Source organism: Columba livia, chromosome 11 (assembly GCF_036013475.1).
Source record: "Columba livia isolate bColLiv1 breed racing homer chromosome 11, bColLiv1.pat.W.v2, whole genome shotgun sequence".
NCBI classification, from domain to species: Eukaryota; Metazoa; Chordata; class Aves; order Columbiformes; family Columbidae; genus Columba; species Columba livia.
Window position 1 is genome coordinate 6010225 of NC_088612.1, and position 21266 is coordinate 6031490.

Below are 21266 nucleotides of genomic sequence, written 5' to 3' on the forward strand. Positions count from 1 at the left end.
CCGTGACTCAGGGAGAATTTTAATAGCATGGCAAGCACAGCACAGGATGGAGGCCCTCTCCTGACCTCTAGAGGTCTGTCAAAAGAAGAGGAGCATCTGCTCCCTGTAGAAGTTGCTGGAAGAAATGAGTCAGCCCACAAAACTGCTTCTTCTGGAGGTTTCCAGGTGCCAATCCCAACTAGCTGGTCACTCAACCTTCTCGCTGTACTTCCTCTGCTCCCACCTTCTCAGCAGGAGCCCTCTTGTGCTGGAGTGTTCATCTGGTCGTTACCTTCTGCAGCATCCTCACCACTTGCTGACAAGTCGTTTGCCAAGGAGAGGACTCGGCCAGACTTTTCATACGGCACAGCAACATTTAATATGCAGGTGTGGTTGATGTGAGTGGACACTTTGCTCCCAGCTCAGCTGCTGCAGTTGGATCCCAAACACTGAACACACCTAAGAGCCTTAGTCACCTCTACCTCCTAGAGCTGCCAGCACAAGGACCTATGGAACAGTGGTACTGCTCATACACATTCAGCTCCAAACATGCATGGAAGCTACAAGTCCGCTTTTATTATACTAAGACAACTTTTCCACAGTCTATTCAATGAATCACAACTAGGCAGAATTTTCCCACTGAACAGAATTCTCCCTAGCATAAGAAATTCAGAATGAAATAGCCAGAAGGCTGAGATTAGTCTAAAGTATTTATAGCCAAAATATTGGTGTCTCATTAAGAAAAATGCTGATTTAAGAAGATTTTTTTTTTTCATTTGCAATAAGGTGTACCATTGGCAAGCCTCAGTAAACATCATTCAGTCATTGTCGTGGCAGGGTGTTGGTACAGAACACAGCACAGAAGAGAAAAGCAGCTCTGGATGTATACATGGACATCTACAGACACATATGTACAATGGTATTTTTTGCCCTGTGTCCTGGGGATGTGCTGAATGCTGAAGATTTTACAGCATGGCCTGTGTGTGCTGCAGTCTGGACTGAGCACTGTGTGAGTTTTTTGTCATACATACAAATGTTGGATTTTGAAGTTAACTGAGCACATATATAGTTTTTTTATTAATAAGCTTTGAAGCAATGTTATACAAACTACTATAATGGGAACACCTGTTTTACCTCTTTTGTCTCCATTCCTGTGAGCCAACCTTTTATGAAAATTTAGTATTGTGTGGAATGAGCCGCACACTAAAGCAAGCAGAACAGGACGTGTACAGAGAACACACACCATACCTAATGAATTAATTTGGCCTAAGAAGCTCAGCTTCTAAGGACCCAAGCTGCCTGTCTTTTGAGCAGCATCATAAAAAGAGAGCTAGAGACACAGAGAACGCTTACGTTCTGGTGAAGACTTCAAAACACCTGGATACTGAAAACCCAGCAGGAAGAACAGGACAGGACAGGACAGGAAGAAGCTATTTCTCCAAAGAGCAAGCTCCTGCTGGAAAATGTGTCTAAGTAGTCTGGGGAAAGGTGTTCAGAAATGCATCAGAGAAAACCTCTGTGCACCAGGAGTTCTCTCCACAAACAGCATAAAGATGAGAGGACAACATGGTGATTTTAGTCACGCATCAGTATAAATAATAATCACTGCTAATGGAGGCCTTATAGGCTGTAATGCTACAACACACTACATTCATCCTTCTCCTTTAGCCTTATAGTGACAGAGTTTGGAGCCTCTTCCATTGTGCAATTGGTTTTATTCGGGTTCAAGGCAATTCCCTATTTGCAGTAGAAGAGTCTAAGACACATGAGAAGTTCAGGCAATCTGAGGTGTGAGATGCAGCAACGTGGGCTTCATGCTTTAGGGATGTTGGGCACACATGTGTGTTCTCAGTCTGTGTTCAATTTTCAGGAATTTGGCAGGTAGTTTTAAGAGAAACCTGATTTTCCATTTGGGGATGAAAGGAGAAGCTCCTCTGACTCCATTATGGGAGTTACTAGTAGAATATGTCCTGTATATAACCCAGCAGTAACGTCTCCTATTATATTACTGTCTGCCATAATTGGATCCTGTTGCACGAACTAGTTTTCCTTAGTGGTATCATAATAAAACTAATAAAGAATAATCACTCACAGCACTGATGCATGGGGTAAATTCACTCTTGGATATTGCCACCATCACTAATCTATTGACAGAATATTGAGGGACCCTTGGCTACCTCAGGAAAACAAGTTTTTCTCCTTAAAATGCCCCAAACACCTCTCACTCCAAATAGGTTTAAATTGTAGGTCTAGTTCTCCAGGATGGACTGTTGTATCTGTACTCTTAGCTGGAAGGATATTTCACAGAGAAAATATAATTTCACAGCATCTGTGGAACAAATTCTACACCTGGGCCCATCAGTTCAGGCTGAAGTGACTCAACTGAGATTACATTAGACTAGTTAATTCCAGCATAGCAAAGAACTGAATTTAGCCCAGGTTTCCAGAGGACTACTCTGTATTCTCACTAGTGCTTTCCTTACTACGGCACATGGGATTTCCCACACTGTTGCCAAGATAGGACCAGCTCAAAAGCATGCACAGCCTGACCTAACCTGTTGAACACCCTGTAAAAATTCTGATCAGACAAAAATCAGATACATGCTCTACAGCTCAAGAAAAATAAATGGCAATGGAGAGATCTAACCAAAAGCATCAGTCGCTCTTCCAGGCAAAGGCTGCTTCCCATAATAAAGAGCCCAAATTAGGAAAAGGTGAATCATCTCTGGTTCCTTCATCTCAGAAGACCATTCCTCAGGTCAGTCTGTAAGAAACCACATACTAGAAGCAGCTGTGAGACTGAGGATTTTGTATAGGAATGGATGATGTTCTCACACAGAACCATCTGGGCCAGTGGCCCCTTGCTCTGCTTTGTGTACAAAGTGTAAGGAGTCACTCTCCATATATGAATGTATACAAATTACACAAACATACAGACAATTTTCTATTCAGAACTGGAGCAACACATCTAGGAAGGATGCTGAAGCTGGCAAACAGGCAAATGTGAGCAGCAACCTGTTTGCTTACTGCTCTGCAAGTCAAAGCCTTGTTCACGCAGGGCTGCTCTCAAACCCACTGTACACCCCAAGTGCTGTTGGACTCAGAGGGAGAGCTGTACTGTTGGATCCTGGTTGGCTGGACATATAGAGCCCCCTGAGAGCCTTGGAGCTGCATGTCTGTCCCATGGTCGCTCCCTCATCTTCTGTCTGTCCTTCCACCCACGAGAGGCACTCCTGGATCTCTTGGTCTAGCTCCGAGAAGTCCCCTTCTCCATCAGAGCAACTGTCAGTATCATAATCAAGTTCTTCCACACAAGGAGGTTCATCATCAGTCTCCAGGCAGCTGTTGCTGCAGCTTCTGCAGAAAAATCACAAGAAAGACTGGATGTCATCAAAGGAGGGTGTGTTCTTTAGGGGTAAGAGCAAGTAACAGGGACATACGTTTCCTGGGTTCAATCCTGGCTCTGCTAAATAAGACATGAGATGGCACTAAGAAAGATCCTGTATGTCTTTTTGTCTGTTTCACCATCTGTAAAACAAAGAGTGATACTTCTCTACCTCACAGGCAAACCACATTATTTTTGTTATCGCTGTTGTTTCTATTGCTTACACAGAAACAGAGTGCTTTATATACAGATAACACCATTCCTGCCTTGAGGCACTTGCAAGGTTATAGAAGCTGAAATATAGTAGATGAGGAAGTATTTAGTTTCCTGAAAGTTGCTGGTTTAATCATCATCCACCTTGTTGTAGTTCCACACTTAGTGTAAGACCTAATTAATCCAGGTGGCTGAAATGCTTTGGCATATTTTCTTCCTGTTCTGTGCAAGCTCAGAGCACTGCTAACAAGAGGCAGAACAAACAAAAAATGGAGGTTCTCAGGTCTCCAAGCAGACTGACTCCAAGGAGGGCAGAAATAGCAGGAGTGCTTGTGTTTTGAAAGGAGTGTGAAAAGGCTTTGACAGCACAACTTCCCAAGGAAGGGCCAAATTCAGACAAGTCTGAATGGCTGAGGAGAGACTCGAAATGGAAGGTCCTTTGTCTGGCTCTCAGAAGGGTAGGTTATACCACCTTAGCCTCCTGCCATTTACTTACAGGAATGGTCACAGGCTTTCTTTACATGTCCACTTTCAATATGTATTGTATTTGTTTAGCCTAATGCAATATTTATGGCATAATTGTAACCACTAGACTAGCTGGCTCAGGGGGATAAGGCCTTTCTCCTTTCTAGCTACCTAGTTCCCATTTGGCCCTTAGCCCAGGAGAGCAGCTGGGCAATTTTTTGAGACCAGAAAGAAGCCTGCGGTTTCAGTGCTGCCTGGGTCAGAATCTGGATGAATCAGGGGGACAGATACTGTGTTTTTCACCTCCAGGTCAATGTTTTCAATCACACTCAAAGCAGGGGAATGTATTGCTTTGGGGGACTGGGAAAGGAATAATAATCTTTCGCCACTGGGCCAGAGTTTCTAATTTGTCCCAAGTTGGGAAGAATGAATAGCTTGGCAGATGGAGCATACACAGCTCTAATGTGTGGTCTGCTCATTTACATGTCAGTAACTGGAATAATCTTCCAGCTCTCAGCTGTTTCACAGCAGTGCAAGCATCTGAGGTTTCAGAACATACCAAAGGTGTAAAGTATTGCTTTTGGATGTATCGATCCCTTCTCTCTTCTGTACTCCAAAAAAAGTGTAAGATTTTCCTGGCTTAGAGACTACAGATCTTAACTGTATACAGACTATTCTGCAGGCAGAAACAAGCAGTGTCAACCCACTTCTCCTCCTCTGGCTGATCTCTGGCTTAGTTTACTTCAAAGGCTGGGTATAAAGGATTCTCTGAAAGCTTAATAGAGCTGTACAGCTTAAAAATAAATAAAAGAATAATTATGCACTTTTATAGTTTCTGGCTTCACTTCAGTCTGCCCAGAAATCTGGGTCAGGAAGAACTCATACTGAAACTGGGTATGTGACATGAGACAAAACAAACCAGGACAATCCTCCCAGCACAAACAGCAACAAGCAGTGGTCTCTGCTCAGTCTGACCAATGGGTTTTATTTATTTATTTGTTTGTTTCCTATGCAGGCATGGCATGAATTATCACGATACCAAATACCTATGATAATGTTCAAAGCTGAGTAAACTCAGGGGAACTAGATTTTTCATTTATAAGCTCTACTCTTGTGGCTTTGCACTCAAAAAGAACCAAAGCATATCTAATTTCAATATTGCACTTGTATATTTGGGGGGAGATGCTAATGCCATTGGGACACAGCACAGCTATCACCCAACTCACTAGTATTTTACAGGTGGAATGATTCAGTTTACAACCTAGAAACTGAATGTCAAACATTTACGTTAACAGCAAAACAATTTAAGAGAAAAAAAGATGGCTATTGTTACTTAAAGATGGGAAACGCCAACTAACAGAGGACCTTCTCAATTTTTTGATAACTTAAATGACTTTAGGACTGGATTTGTGACAAAAATTGGAAAATCACTTCTAGGACAAAAGCACTTTACTATGGAAGGGAAATCTGTATGGCATTTATTTGCATTGAAGACTGCAAGTCTTTATGAAGCAGCTATTTATGCATAAAATCTTTATAATGGACTTCAAAAGTTCTCCCTTCTAAGATGGGTGCTGTCATGCTGCCATCAAGACCATGACAATTCAGTACTTGGGCAGATATACCGCAGGGGGAGGTTCCTCACAAGTAAAAATCTGTCTAGACCATGAGGTCAGGGAAGAAAATTTCTTCCTAGTTTGTTCTGCGTTTTGCTCCTTTGCTGTGACAGTGAATGAGCAAGCCAAGTAGCTGTGACCTTAGTAGTGGTTTCTCCAATTTGGACCAACGCCCACTGGATCGATGTCCCCACCACAAATCCCACAACGAGCAACCAAACAGCAAATAGATGGTACCAACTTCCTCTCACTGCCAACACAGGCTGTAATCACACCTATGACTTAAAAGTTGACTTGCTGCCCAAGTCATTACGTGTTGCTTCTCCTCATCACAAAGAACCAGCTCCTTTAGGAGACAATGCAAATGGTGAAACATGGTAATGAGCACAAATGCCAACATCTAGACTATTGCATATCACTGCAGAAGGTGTGATTTGCTTGCTTTTCCAACAAAGGGTTGTGGGAGTTTTTGTTAGGGGCTGTTTACTTTTTAACTGATTTTTAAAAGCTGCAAAATAATTCTGCCCCCCCAAAAGAAAAAAAAATAAAAAAGAGAAAAACCCCAGGGGACATGAAACAGATTTAGCAAAGAATAATGATGTTGTCTTACAGAAGGTAAACAATGAGGAAAACCAATGACATTACATTAAAGAACTCCAAGACAAATACAGTCTATGAATACCACTGAACGTGAACACAGTACCGAAGAGGAGGAGGGAAGGTTAGTAATATATCTTCAGCCAACAGTCCCCCAGCTATCACAGTAAAACATGTACGCATGTTGGTTCATCTACTAATTCAAAACCTACAGCCCTGTAGCCCCCATCTATTCCAGCCGACGGGAGCCACAAGAGCAATTTGCAACTTTATGATGTGATAAATAGAATTCCTTTGGTTTGATTTTTAATTTGCATATTTATTGAGATATTACTTGATCTTAATTAGTTCTCCTTTTGTATGTGGGTGTGTTTGTTTGTTTGCTTCGTTTTGGAAAGCCAACAAGATTTGGTACCCTGTAAAATAATTCTCGTTTTTTGCTGACTTACCATGAGGAGAAAAAGAAGGGAGCCCAGTTCCTCCTTACACATCACTGTAACTGGAGCTTTCTGGTATGACTGGAAAACACTTATTTCAGATGCTTCCTGCAAACCCCTGATTCTAAGTCAGCCCACCTGTTAGGTCACAGTTGGACAGGAACCTTGCAAGTCAGCTGTCCTGCTGAACTGCATGTAAAAAAAGACAGTGTATAGTTGTGTTTGACAATATATAGCTACACGTTGTGCCAAGGGATGACTGATGATCTTTCTTCTTATACGTAATCCTCCTTCACTTCTGCATACACTTCCAGGGCATGGAGAAAAACTAGATTTTTCCCTCACATTTTGCTTGTGTGGCAGGTCACTCGCTCATGGCTCAAAATACAATGTGTTTTATTTTTTCTGCTGGAAAGAACAGGTACTGACGACTGTCCCTCTAAGGGTATCTGTGACTACTGTTCAGGGCTACCGCTTGACCTTCACTTGACAGACCTTGCAGGGTGTTAGAGAAAGAAATGGAGCATTTGCTTTTTTAAATTTTCTTCGTATTGCTCCTCTCACTCTTGTAAAATTTGCTACAGTCTTGCCAGAGTGAAGCTAAGGAGTGCTTAAATGTTTCACACAAAAAGGAGGAAAACGCTAAGTCTGGTGACCACCGCTGGTCATGGACACATCAATGACTCCCCGTGAAGAATGTATCAACAAACAAACCAACATGTCTTCATCTTCTCTCTTCAGTGAAAAATAACAACCCAGTATATACATAATCACCCTGTCTGTAGCCCCACTTTCTCCTTTCCCTAAGCCTTCTCTCCACCATGGGATGTCCCACTCTTTGGAAGTTCTCCAATGCAGGGATATGGCTGTATGTAAGGAGCCAAGCACCTTTCTGATACAGTTCATAGACTGAAAAAAAAAAAAAAAAGGAAATGGCTTTCTTGAAATTTTTCAAGAAAAATTATTTATGTCTGACCCAAACAGGCCAAGTTCTCAGCAATAACAGCATTCACCTGAAAAAAGGGTGAGTTTTCCTCCACTCAAGCAGGGACTGGAGAACTCGCTGAGCTCCCTGACCACAGTTATCACTTGTGCAGAAGGGAAACAGCTCATTCTTTTTCTACAAGGTCGCATCAATTGTATGAACAGTTATACACATGCTGGTAAGTAAAGTGTCGTACAGCTTTTAAAGAGACGCTGCTCTCTCTGCAACAAATTGGGATTGCCTTGCCTGTCTTTTTTCTGACATTACAATTCCATGTATGTCACCAAATCTAAAAGGGTGTGCAGTCTTGCACAGTTTTGCTTTTTAGGAATCCATATGTTTTATTAAAAATATTTTACAGGAACACTGTTTCTGAAGTCTTGTAATGAATCTAAAATGAGTCTTAAGCAGATGCATTTGCAGTTATCCCAGAGTACAATTTTGCCTTTACTAGCTTCATTAAGTAGTATTTTAAGACATAAACTAAACAACTATGATGCTTTTAGGTAATTACACCTGTAAGAAATATACTACAGCAACAAGATGCCAACAAAGAAGAGCTTCAGTCTGGCCTTTGTGTCTTGATTTACTTTCTACAAGCTGTGGTGCACACCTTGTAATGACTTTCCAATTTCATCTCTGCGATCCAGGAGCTCCCCAGAGAGCAGCCTGGCTTCTCCTCCTGCCTGAGAACAGCCAGACCAGGCTCCATTGAGTCCCTGACCTCACCAAGGGAGGGAAGCAGCTACGGACCGATGCAAGATGGCTCCAGCTGAAAGAACTATTGCATTTGTCTCCTTTGTGGCCACACAATAAACAATAATGACATGAACTTTGTAGGCTCCCTTGAGATTTCCCTTTCCAAAGATTCTTTGCCAAAGACTTTTTCATCTTACAAGATCTCCTGAGAAAATGCATGCTAAACTGAAGGCAATGCCAGGTGCCCTGGCTTTCAGCCCACTATGGCCCATCCTTTCATTAACAATATGAACACAATTAAGCGCTGCCTTGAATTCTGTTTGCTATGGCTGAGAGATGTTTGGTCTTGTTTTGAGTGTAGTTTGTGTTTTGTTTTGTTTTGTTTTTCTTCCTGCTGTAAATAGCCAAGAGAAAGGTATAATTCATTGCTAAGACTCGTACTAATTAGTTTTTCAGGAGTTCCCAGGGTAATTGTACGCTGCAATATTTTTAATTGATTTGACCAGATTAAAAATGGATGTCTGGTGCACCAGTTAGATAAGTAAGGAGCAAGTCGGGCTTTAGAATTCAGAGAGATGGGAAGACAACTTGTAAATAAAGGCAGAGCATGAAGAGCAAGAAAGCAGGCTGACTCCTGGACAATACTGTCCCCTAATGTTCATTCAGGCTTGCAACAATTTAGCCCTGGACAACATTTATCTTGCATCTAGCAGAAATTCTCTTAGTCTTCTCAAGAATGAGTGTTTCCATTCCCTTTATGGGTGAGAAAATGGCTGATGTCTGCTGTAAGAGCAGAGTACACACCTCTCATTGCACATGGCTGGGAAACTGAACAGCCTTGCATGAATATGAAGAACTGCAATTAATTGAATTACAGCGTGTCATTGGTACAACTTTGATCTTTCTGTGAATGACAAGTTTGTACAGAGGAGAAGCAGGCATTTTTCACCCATTTGAAGGGTCCTATCTTGACATTACATGCTATCCTGGATTCCAGATATCTCATTTCAAAACTAGGCATGTTTCTAATGCTAACCAATAAAATTCACACAAGCTGTTCCTCAGACTTGCAGGGTGGAAAAGCTGGTGAGAAGCCAAAAGCTGTGGATTTGGTCTTACGAACAATCATTAATTTCTTCCTAATGGAGAACCAATCTATAAATCAGTGCAGGGCTAACACTGCATCTTTAGCATTCTTATAGCTGTAGGCTTGTTAAGCATTAATAAAACCCACTGACATGAACAGATGCAAGTCAGCCACGAAATGGAGCTATGACAGTTGGCACAGACTCCAAAGATAACTAGCTTTCCCTCTCTCGCCCTTCAACAGTTTTAAAGATTTTGTCTCTTTTTCTTTAATACATTTACATTTCAGCACATTAAAGCACCATCCTGAGCGTACTTCAGGAGAGATTTGTGAAGTTGTATATTCACTTTGGTTTGTAGTGATGCACTGTTCCACATAATGCAATGCCTGGCTTGGAGAAAACACTCAAGATCCCATAAATCTGCTGCTTGGAAAGGCAGATGTGAACAAAGCAGCTGCATCCCCATCAGCTCTGTAAAGCTAAATCAGGGTACTGAGTGAAGTTGCCACTTACTTACAATGTGAAAGTAAAGATGAACCTAAGCATGGGCATAAGCATTGTAAAGTCTAGCTGTATCTCCACAGACATACTGTGCAGTCTGCTAAATTTCAGTCACATCATGTTCAGTGACTTTGTGCAAGCAGGGAAACAATTAATTCACGTCAAACTGCCACCCAGCCCTGGCTCCTGTCTGAACTCCTCAGCAACATGAGACATTAATGAAGAAAATTTGAGTCCTGACTGTCTTTATCTGCACAGTATGGTGTTCCTGAGATTTGGGCCAAATTCCTGGAAACCAGAGTTCAAGCTCTGGAATGCAAGTTTTAAGCAAGTTGAAGACCTTCATAAGAAGACACGTGATATATTAAGGCACTGTTAGGAGCCCAAGCCTGGGTTAGAATGTCTTGTGAACGCACAGTTCTGGTCTTGCTTTTAGATCCATATTACACTAAAACTTGGGAACAGTATCATGTAGCCTCAGCTCTGGACCAGCACACAGGCAGCCCAACCCATGTTTGCTGTTGAAATCAGGTAGAAGATCTTGTCCAACAAGTACCTGTGAGATGTCTCATGGGTATATTTTGCGATGTTTAGCTGGATATTGCAGTCTTATGCTGAACAGAAATTTATGGCTATCTCTAATGAAGCTTCTAACAGTAAATGGTTTAAAATCTGGTCCATTGTGATCTTGTTACATTCATTAAAAATGTGACAAAAACAAAGGAAATATAAGACAGGTGACATAAAATAGATGAGATAATATCCATCCGCCAGGCAGCACTGTCAGTGGCTTGGATTTTACTCTGAGTTCAAAAATCAAAAGAAAAGCTCCCAAAACAGATAACATTTTGGCTTTCTACAGCTTAAGCTTCCTGAGAAATATGAGCAGTCAAGTCCCACTATATGGGAAGGTATTTACTAAGACTACTGGAACTCATTAGGACACCGAATATAATGTAAGAGATGCTGAAAACATGATTTGGGAGCTTTTCTCACAGTATCTCTACTTCAAGCAATTTCTTCTCAAAATGATAATCACGTTATTGATGATACTTAACAGTCCAGCCACAGTAATACAGGAAGATTATTGGAATCCTTGTAATTGCTTTTGGGTGCTTCCAGTAATTGAGACATTGGCACTGCAGGACGGAAAGAAACGGGGAAAGATTTTGATTTTTATGCTGAAAATTTGTACTGCGGAGGATAAATAATGTAAAAGAATGTAAGTTCTCCTGGGTTCTTGTTTCCCTTGGTGCTGTTTCATGCAATTCCACTGGCTTCATCCAAGTTTTGTAATTGGCTCTATAAATTTAATTTCAAAATCCAAGTTCCATATGTATATATCCCTTAGTTCTCTCTGAGCCACTTAAAGGATTTGGGGTTTTGAAAGCAAAATGTTTTAAAATGGCCAAGACATGTCTAGACTGTGTTTTAGTTACATATCTGTTTTATGTACAGAGTATTTTTTGAGTCAGATAACTATGCGTGCAAATATTTGCTTGCACACCAGATGACAGATAGACATCTAACTAACAACTAATAACTGCTGTAAATGACTAAATGCCAACGACTATACCCCTTGGAGGAGAAAGCAACTCTTTGTTGCTAGCTTTTCTTCAGGAAAATCTGTTGTTGGCTGATAACCACTCTGATATTTCAGAGACTCTATCTGTGATAGATTACATGCGTATATTTATGTATATATGTCTACACAAGCACACAAAGTAGATCACCATCCCTTATCTGTCTTTCCTTAAAGGTAGGTAAATAACAGATACACATATATGTATATCCTCAGACACCCACACAAATACCTGGTTTGCTCTGTATTCAGAGCACAATTTTCATTACAAGACACAGGAGGTCTCAGGGGATGCTCCTACAGCTAGCTGAGAGATAACAACAGCTGATGGCTGAACCTTGATGTTATTGCATGCAAGTGGCAGCAACCTCAGGGAAAGAGCTGGCAACTGACCAGGGCAAACCAGTTCTTTGACTCTAGTCTTCAGGTGAGTGTTGACAAAGCTGTAGGTCACCTGAAGCGGGATTTAGACCATCTGGGTAGGACTTGAGATAAATCAGGACAGTCAACAGGCAGTCAGAAACGGTTGTCTGAAACAAAAAGTGTTATCACCAGCTATTGGAGAGCTTAAACTAGAAAGTAAACACAAGGCTGTGTGGCAGAATTTAAGGTCTTGGATTCTCAGTAGGGAAATATGGACATACTCCTATTCCACTTGAACCTGACTCATTCTTGCACCTTTTAAAGTAAGGAATTACTCGTTTTGAAACCCTTCTGCACAGTTCTTTCATTTGCAATCATGTGTCTTCAAATCGGTAAACAATGGCCAGGAGTAAAAGTATTGAGCTCTGGTAAAAAGACTGATTCTGATCCTGTAGTGTCCAGAGAGGGGAGAGGGTGTGACACTATGTGAGGGTTCAGTAGCTGGTTTATAACTGGATTCTTCCTTAAGGAAACCCTTCAGGCAAATCTCAGCTTAAGGGTCACAGAAAACAGTTTCTGAAGCATACTGAAGATAATTAATTTAAGGTCAACATGATGACAAAGCACTGAAGCCTAAGAGGTTCCAGCTGATTGACATGACTCAACATGACCACCTCTCAAAGTAACTTTATCTCTACAAGGTCCTACATTATCACAGATTTATTGAAATAAATGAAATATGAACCTGCAAAATCATAATCTCCCTAAAATTTATGTATCTCATTCCAGGATGTTCATCATAACTAATCTGAGAAACTATCTGTAGAATAAAAAGTTCTGAGACTAATACATAACTTTTGTTCTCTCATCCTTTCCTGTGCAGGATAAGTGTGTTTAGTCAATATCATAATTAGGAAAGAGAGAGAGACTCTGTGTATGTGTGTACCCATAAGAATAAAAGGCAAGGTCAAATAAATCTATCTTGCCTTTAAAGCAAATTGAAGTGGGCTTTATAGCAGAAACATCTGATGAAGTATGTGTGATCACAGATAACTGATAATAGATCCAGGTTAAAACTTCAGCCTCTGCCTTCATCCTAAATCTTTTCTCAGACATAATGAGATTCAGATAAAACAAATCTGAACACTCATCTTCAATATATTTCAAAACATTCTGATCAATTATGTTTTTAACACCATATGGAACCAAATCCAAAACCTTGCTTAACCTTACTCATTATGCAGCTGATTTGCATATGCTTTGGACTCCATTAAGGACAACAAAAAAATGTCAGCTACAGCGTACAAGTGGCAACTCTTACTAATTCCTTGATCTTGCCAAATCCCTGCCAGATGTTTCATGAAGAACAGCAAATATTTCATTATGCTCTCCCTGCCTCCTAAAATTTGTCAGGAATTTCAAAGATTAATTTTAGTGGTTTAGCACACAAGATAAACAACAGGCACGGAGGGCTGACACAAACACGAAGCACCACCTTCATCCTACTTCAGAACTCAAACAGAACTTAAAGGCGTTCTTCCTGCCAGAAGCACCTACCAGCCAGGGACATATGACTGCTGGTAAACAGAGAAAAGAAGAAAAACAAGAACCATTTGCTCTGATCTAAGGAGACGGCTTTGCCTTGCCAAAAGAATGCAGTAAAGCACAGCTAAAAGTGGCCATTGCTCTTTGTTGTACAACAGGTGTTTAATAATGTTTCACCTGCATAACAGTGAGATGCTGTTTTCAAAAGAAACCTTTTGTAGCTTGTAGCATCTATCAGTTCTCAGCAGGGAACAATTTTTAAAATCTCTGTTAACATGAGTATTTCCTGAATATTTTATAAAAATCAATTTTCAGATGCCTGCCAAAATGTTCTGTTTTACCTGGAATTTGCAATTAGTTTTTATTACTTTTCCTGCATGTGAATATGTGTATGTCTGTCTGTATATACATATATAAACTCCCACTAAAATTCCTGAAACAATGCTCTCACTGCACAGAAGCGTGCATATTCTGAGTGAAAGCTGGAGGAACATAAACTGACAAAAATATTCATTTAATCAGAATGAGACATGTATTTAGATGGATGGGGCAAATTAGAGTAAACCTTACAGAGCAGCGAAAAAAACACTTTGTAGAGAACCACCCTGAGCATTTTAACGTCATCCTCAGATTTACAATCATAAATGAGAAAAGGTCAGTTCTTGTGTGCAGAGTAAGTGACTGAAACGATATGTCAGACTGTGCATCAAGGGAAAATTGAATCATGAGGTTAAAACACTTGGGTTTGGAAGACATGAGTTCTACACGCAGTGGGCTGGCAGCCACTTTAGGTAAACTGTTTTTCTCTCTTTGCCCCAATTCCCCAATAACATGGACACAGAAGCTCCATCACTTTAACCAGATGACAAATTTATGGCATGATGGCAGAGCCGGGGTATGCCTGAAGCCCTCCAGCATCTGCCTGGTCTGAATGAGGGTGCAAGGCTATTTAATTGCCTCTTCTGGGTAAGTGCCTTTCTCTCTGCTGAAAGGTACGAGAAAATAGGTGCTTAATAACTTCAGTGGGTCTGGTCCAAAACCTCCTCTGAGCAAACCAAGACTTCAGTAAAGAAAATAGCAAGTTTCGAGCTCCGTTACGGAAAGGAGTGTTCATGATCCAGCCAGATGGGAATGTAGAGTTTCGCTGGAGAAATGATGAGGATGTAGAACTCCTGCTGACATAAGGAGGAGGGAGAGGTGCTCAGTAATACCAAGGATTAGCTGCCAGGTCATATTTCAAAGAGAAACATTGTAATTCTTGAAGTACTGAAAACAACTGAAGGCATAAAAGTGAAGGGGAGATTATTCAGATGGGAAAGAAACTGTCGCGAGCTGCCAGATTTTCTGTAGCCAGTCTGGCCTCTGATTTTAAGCTTTCCAGCTAGCTTGTCTAGCAGAAAAAGCCAGCCAGCCAGCCCGAGGAAAGAAAGGCTGAGGACTCGGGCATGCTGGTTCCACTGGACCTGAAAACCTCATTAGTCACAAAATCTTGTATTTCCTGGCATTTGCCTTTGTGTTTATGTTTTCCTAGCTCCTCATTTTGTCTCTTTGCTTCAGGAAGCTGCTTATTACACCAAAATAAAGGGACATCTGCTCTTCTCATGGTGGATTCTGTCTTCCAGGAACTGAAACGCCAGGGAAAGACCAGAGTGTGAGTTGTTCTGGCTCATGAATTGTCCCCCAAGGCATTGAAAAAGCCCACAAAAATTATATTTGCCAGTACAAACAGCACAAATCCAAGCGCTAGAATACACATACGCACTGTACAGAGGGGACGCATTTTGGAAGGTTATATTAATGAATGCATTCAGGGTTCCTGACTGCTTTGCACTGTGATAGAATCTCTTCTTTCCTCTTCTTTATAAAATCACAATGACATCACTTTCCCTACAGACATTTTTCCTGTACCAGCTTTACATGAGTAACCGCATGATAACATTTTTAGTGTCAGTAACACATAGCCCCTTAAAAGAAAGTGTGTGCTGCTGAAGAACCCAGGCACTTCTAATTGTGGAGATAACAGGATGGTAGACCAGTTGCAGCCAAGTCAGACTGTTGCTGCCTTTATCCCGAGTTTGCCAAGCTTATGCTGGACTTTTGCCTTTTCTGCACAGCCAACCTGCAGATAAACTGTGTCAGATTTAATGGTGCATGATACAGGCAATTCAGTATCGAGGAGAAAAAAAGCATCTCTGAGGCAAGATGGGTTATCAGCTTAGCTCAAAAAGCAGCCTATCAAGAAACACTGCCAAGGCGATTTCAGAAATCTATAATTTAGATGTTACCTTAAGCCTAGAACTTTGTTTGAAAACTTCATATTTCTTACAAGCAGACTAGCAAAGCCCAGGAGGATCAGACCAGATATCAATCCAGACGACAAAGTAATACACTTAGTGTATGTGAAGTGCTGTACACATGAAAGGTGCAGGAAGGATGGCAACATTATACGGTTTTATCCTGCAAGGAATCAAAGCTGTTATTACACAGCAGTTTTCTCAGGGCTATTACACTCCATTGCTTACCCACCAACTAGCTTACCTTTCTGGGCTTCCCAACAATATGAATCACTTTTAAATAACAATGCATTCACTTTACATACAAGCTTTGCAGCCTCAAACACCCTGCACTGTTTTCTGAGAGCAAGGAAAGCAGTCTGATGATTTATCAGGAAAAGGTTTGCTAATGTGCATGGAGCCACACCAGCATGTCCCAGCTGAGCAGCTAAACTCCTGAACAGCATCATTCACTGCTAATTTTGCAGTCATTTCTGAGGCGGAGAACAACGTTGCTTTAAATCTTGTCATTTTCAGAAAAGAAAACAAAGAATTCCAAACTCTGTGAACATCCAGTGGAACAATATTAAGGAATGCAAGATGTAAGAAATATGTCTTGTGTCAAAACTTGGCAAAGGTACAAAGTCTACATCCCTAATTCTTAATACTCAGAGTATTTCTTGGTTTGCTAGTGAGTAAGGATTGCTGTGCAATGACAATCTTTTGATGATAATTACAGCAACAATGAGAGACTGTGGTGATTTTCACATTAGCCTTACACACTTAACTCCACGGATGGGCACTATGGCAAAGCACAGTGCAAACTGCAGGCTCTCCTGGAAGAATGGTGCCTACGTGTGCAGATTTGGGAAAGCACAGGGCTTGGGAAGTGGCAGTGCAAGGTCAGAGAGGCTGTACACATTGATCTGGGTAGCCTTCGGGCAGCCTTTCGCAGCCATGCTCCTAGCAACAGGTCTCAGTGAAAGACAGCACAGATCCTGCTTGCTGCCTTTCTCTGACACACATGTACTTACTGGGACTGTCTCCTATGAGTTGAGGAGGAAAAAGCCCAAAATTAAATGTTGTCACAGAATTAGGATCATATTAACCTAAGGTGCTGAGAGTGAATTCATTAAGCTAAATAGGTGAATTGTACATCCAAAGATCTGTGATAACAGAGGAGCAAAGCCAGACACCGTGAACCAAAAGCTGCTGCTCCCAATCATCTCTGAACACTGTAAACCTCTAGCTTCACAGAGATGCTTCCATCCCCCTCCTTATGCTGTTCTAGATGTTACCAATGCAAGAGAAGTCCATGGGGAGACAACCAAGGAAGAAGAAAATTTCCTGAGCTGTCTATTCCCTTGCTGCTTTCCAGGTCTGCCCCTCAGAAGCCTGGCAAACCCTTCTCCCACACTACTCCCTGTGGTCAGGAAATGCCTGACATTTAACTTCTTGCTGAGCGTCTCCTTTGAGATAGATTAACCTAACACTACTTAAACTCAGACCTATCAATTTCCTCTGTTGGAGTCTTTGGATTTAGATATCTTTGCTGTACTGGAAAATATCCACTGATAACAAGCAATTATTATTACAAGATATATCCTTGGAGATAGAAACTGGCTGTGAAGAAAGATTGAAATGAAGGAGAGAGGGGAAAACTGGAACTACTATTCTCACTTAACCTGACAGGGTTTTAATCACTTTCCCAGCATGTCATACCCAAGAGCCCGTGGACAACTTCCTGAATGAGCCTCAATTGACACCTACCATCTAAAGCACTTGATTCTCTCAAAATAACATTAAGAACCATTATTGGAAATGTATGGTAGAGTTCAATGCTAATTCCAAATTTAATTTGGTCTTTGAAACCACTAAAAAAATATATAATCACCTCTTCTCCCTACAAACTAGTATTAAGGCCCTAAAGGCAGCATCTTTTAGCAAGCTAAAAAACCAGTTTGTGGAGTTCTTTCTGTGAGACTTTATGAGTGTGCATTAGATTGAATGATTTACAAAGCATATACCTAATACAATGCCTGTGATAACAAGAATTAAAATCAAACAGTTTGTGTTAAGGACTGTTTTAAAGCATTAATGGTAGTGGGGAAGAGGTGCTGTTGGAGAAGAGCTGGAGTTAGTGTGTTTGTCTTTCCATCACTGTGGACCTGCATGTTCAGGTCACAGAGAAAATGAACTGGGCAAATCAAGCCTGGTGTATGCCAGACTGACTCTGAGGTGCATCATAAACTCTGAGAGGGCTCAGAGCACAGGCTGGCTGTGCTGGACAAGCAGTCTTAGCAGAGCCTGGAGGATGCAGCACCCCGAGAAGGAACTTGTCTGCTGCAAGGGCCGTGTAGTAACACATACTAAGTAGAGGCAAACAGCCCCAAAATGAGCATCCCCTGCATGGGGCTGAGCCATCAACAGAAGGAGACATCCTGCCAAACAAAGCATGGGGTAGAAAGGTGGTTATGGAGGTGAACCAAGGAGTAGCTGGTACAGAATTCCATTTAGTAGGAATATCGAAAACCTTGGTGTAGACCACAACAAGGATACCCTCTGTAGGGCTCAGGAGAGGCCTGACGTGAGACAGGAAAGACACAGTGAGGGTGGAAAGATATAAAGCATGAATGTACATTCACTCCTCAGACACCCTGTACTCCAGCATATACTTATCCAACGTTGTTTCAGCACTTAATCGTCTACCTGCTGGCCTGGCCTTTTCTGCCATGCTCTTGCCAGGTCATCGATAGTGTGTCCATCAGGGTGAAATGAGCTTTGAATCAGGTGATAAATTGCTGCAGCTGCTAACATCTCTTAAATATTTAAACAGTGTGATCTTACACATACCTAGTAGCTGCTTGGTTATGTTTATTTTGGATGAGGTGCTATGCAGTTTCTTGGATGTGTGTGTCAAATATTCATAGATGGCAAGCTACTGAAATATCTTTCAGTAGTATTTATTTATAGAATTTATTTATCAACAGAATCAATCTTTATGTGCCTAGCTGCAGTATTACTTGTTGCCTTACTCATTTCTCCCAGGCAGTGTCTGTCTATCTAACAATATCCCTCTTCCTGCAACATCTATTCACAATATGTCTGTCCAAGGTATCTTCCCATGCGTACTCATAATATCCATCTCTTTAATTTTAAATATATATCCACTCCATCTAATACTTGTCATCTATCTGAAGCACTTGCTGTATCTCTCCACACTATCTCTTTATCTAGTCAGTGGTACCTGTCTGTAGTGGCTCTATCCCTTTCTTTCACACACAGCACCAGAATATAATTAAGGATTTTGGACCACAATCATAGTTTCCTCTTTTTGCCAAACTGGGCTCACAAATCGCCGATTAATTTATTTGTTTTGATGGAAAGGCTAGATGTGAGAAATGAACTCTGGAAGGGTACAAACAAGTACCTTTGGGTCAAAGACTCTTTCCTGGGATTGTTTGCTTCCCTGCTGTGTGTGAACTGCTCACTGCTGTGAGGGCAGGAGCTGCACTGAGCTGCTGCTGAGAAATTAATCTTTAAACAAAGATGCTTCAGTGAATATTGCCTTCCTGTTCTCCTCCCCCTTTCCTATTCCCTTTTTCTCCATCTCCCACCTTTCCTCTCTTCCTTCCCCCAATGCTTTGCATCCATTCCTCTAAGTTTGTCCCTTCCCTTATTTTGCCTACTTGGCCTTCTCAGGATGACAAGAGAAAGTCTCTCCCTATTAAAAATTCACTGTCAAATAAATATTAAAGCAGGGGGAAAAACCCATTTGGCTCTGTATGATTTATTGTGATCTGCAACACAAGGCCCAGCCCACCAGGTTAAATAGGTTTCACAGCCTATTTACTCACTTCACAGGGGTATGAAGGACTCAATGACACTCAGTATATGATGGGGAGAGGTGTCCTCTCCGCCAAGAGCACCAGTCTGAATGATGTGGAGAGGGACACATTCTCAGAGCCAGAGGAGAAAGGACAATAAAAATTAAAACCTTTTCTTGCTTTTTTTCTTCCTCCTTTTTTCTCATCCAGATGAATTGTGACAAGAACAGTACAAAAGATGGTCAGGTCACCTGGAAGTGATCAGAATCTGTTAAAATGTCAGGAGCATCTGAAAGAAAGGTGGGGGGGAGCAGGAAAGAAAGAAGGAAGAAAGCAGAGCAAATGATGACAGAAAAGGAGGGAGGAAAAAGCTTCCATGTCTCTGGTTTTGGTTTCCTGAGCAAAGACTCCAAGAGTTCATAATTTTCCTTCAGGCAGGGCCAGTATGGTTCAATGGCAGAATAAAATATGCATTAATTAATTAACAGCTTTACAATTTTATGGATGGATTTAACTCTTTCCCTTGTTTAGAGCTGCTGGGAAAAAAAAAAAAAAGACTGAGACAGAAAAAAGAGCAACGTGATTTAACTGGTATTGACACAGAAGAAAATGATATTTTCACTGAAGTCAGCAAACATGCTAACAGCTTATAGAGTTCAGAGGGGAACCAGTTTTCACTCAGAAAGAACTTCTGGAGACCTCCAGAATTGTCTGAAAGCAGATGGGATATCCCTAGATGGAAACAAAAATACGTTTGCCTCAGTGGCAGCTGCCAGCTGAGGCGGTGGTAGAAATTTGAATTGCCTGCCAAGAGCTGGCACTGCAGTGACCTGGACTCCACCCCTCTGCACAAAAACACCTGGTACACCTAAGAATTTATCCTGTCTTTGTAGAGAGTTGTAAGATTTCTCTAAGAAATGTTTGGGATGATATCAGTATGTAGATATGAAATGTGATGTGTATTTCACAGAGGCAAGTGGAAATACTCAAATTTGTTTCCATTAAAAGCAATGTACAAGCAATAGCAAAAGAGAGTCCAGCAGTAGACCAAAAAGGAACATTGGAATCCCTGCTCTTTTAGAGACTTTATCCCCGCCTGATCACCAGTATGGCACATGTTTTTGGAAAACTGCTGTGCACATTTCCCATCCCACCACAGTCTGCCCCATCTATGTAGACTACTGGCTATGTTTAGCCTATGCCTCAGTTTCTTTATCATGAAGGATGGAAATAACTGGCTCTCAGGAGTGGCTTTCAGCCACATGATGACTAACCCTTAGGGAATAAAGTCAGAAGAGGCAATGCAGCCCTTAGATGAGAAGGCAGAAGAATAATGTATCCTTCCCCTTTCCAGTTCTGGTTGGAAGTACTCAAACATGCAACAACCATTAAAAAGCTGCATGCTATGATAACTAGAGTGGGGAAAGTTTTCATGCAGGAAGAAGCCTACCAACAGATCCACAGGAGATGATGTCTGATGTTAGTGCTTGTCTCCTGAAGTAAGCTACTGCTGTGCCCCAGACTCATGGCAAGGAGCATAGGAAGAAGCAGCAGTGGAAGAGGGAAAATGGTGAATCATGACAAGGGTCAGCCGCTCGAGAGGCTTTGCCCAAATGTTTCTCCTCATGTTCACCTGGATCATGGAGCGAAGACAAAGTATGTACTGATTGGAACAGGATGTGGAGAAACTCCAAAGGTAGATAAGAAAGAA

The 21266-nt window shown here is 41.4% G+C and overlaps 1 protein-coding gene across 5 annotated transcripts in view; it reads right to left on the reverse strand.

The window, feature by feature from the left end:
- Positions 1 to 535: 535 nt before the first annotated feature.
- AGBL1 (AGBL carboxypeptidase 1) overlaps positions 536 to 21266 on the reverse strand; it is a 276743-nt gene continuing 256012 nt past the window's right edge. For 4 of the 5 annotated variants that reach the window (XM_065076581.1, XM_065076580.1, XM_065076584.1 and 1 more), the window contains one exon: positions 536 to 3336. In XM_065076581.1, coding sequence (XP_064932653.1) covers positions 3030 to 3336 — 307 coding nt within the window. In that variant the 3' untranslated portion in view covers positions 536 to 3029. The remainder of the gene's footprint in view (positions 3337 to 21266) is intronic. The other variant, XM_065076585.1, reaches the window with a different exon arrangement.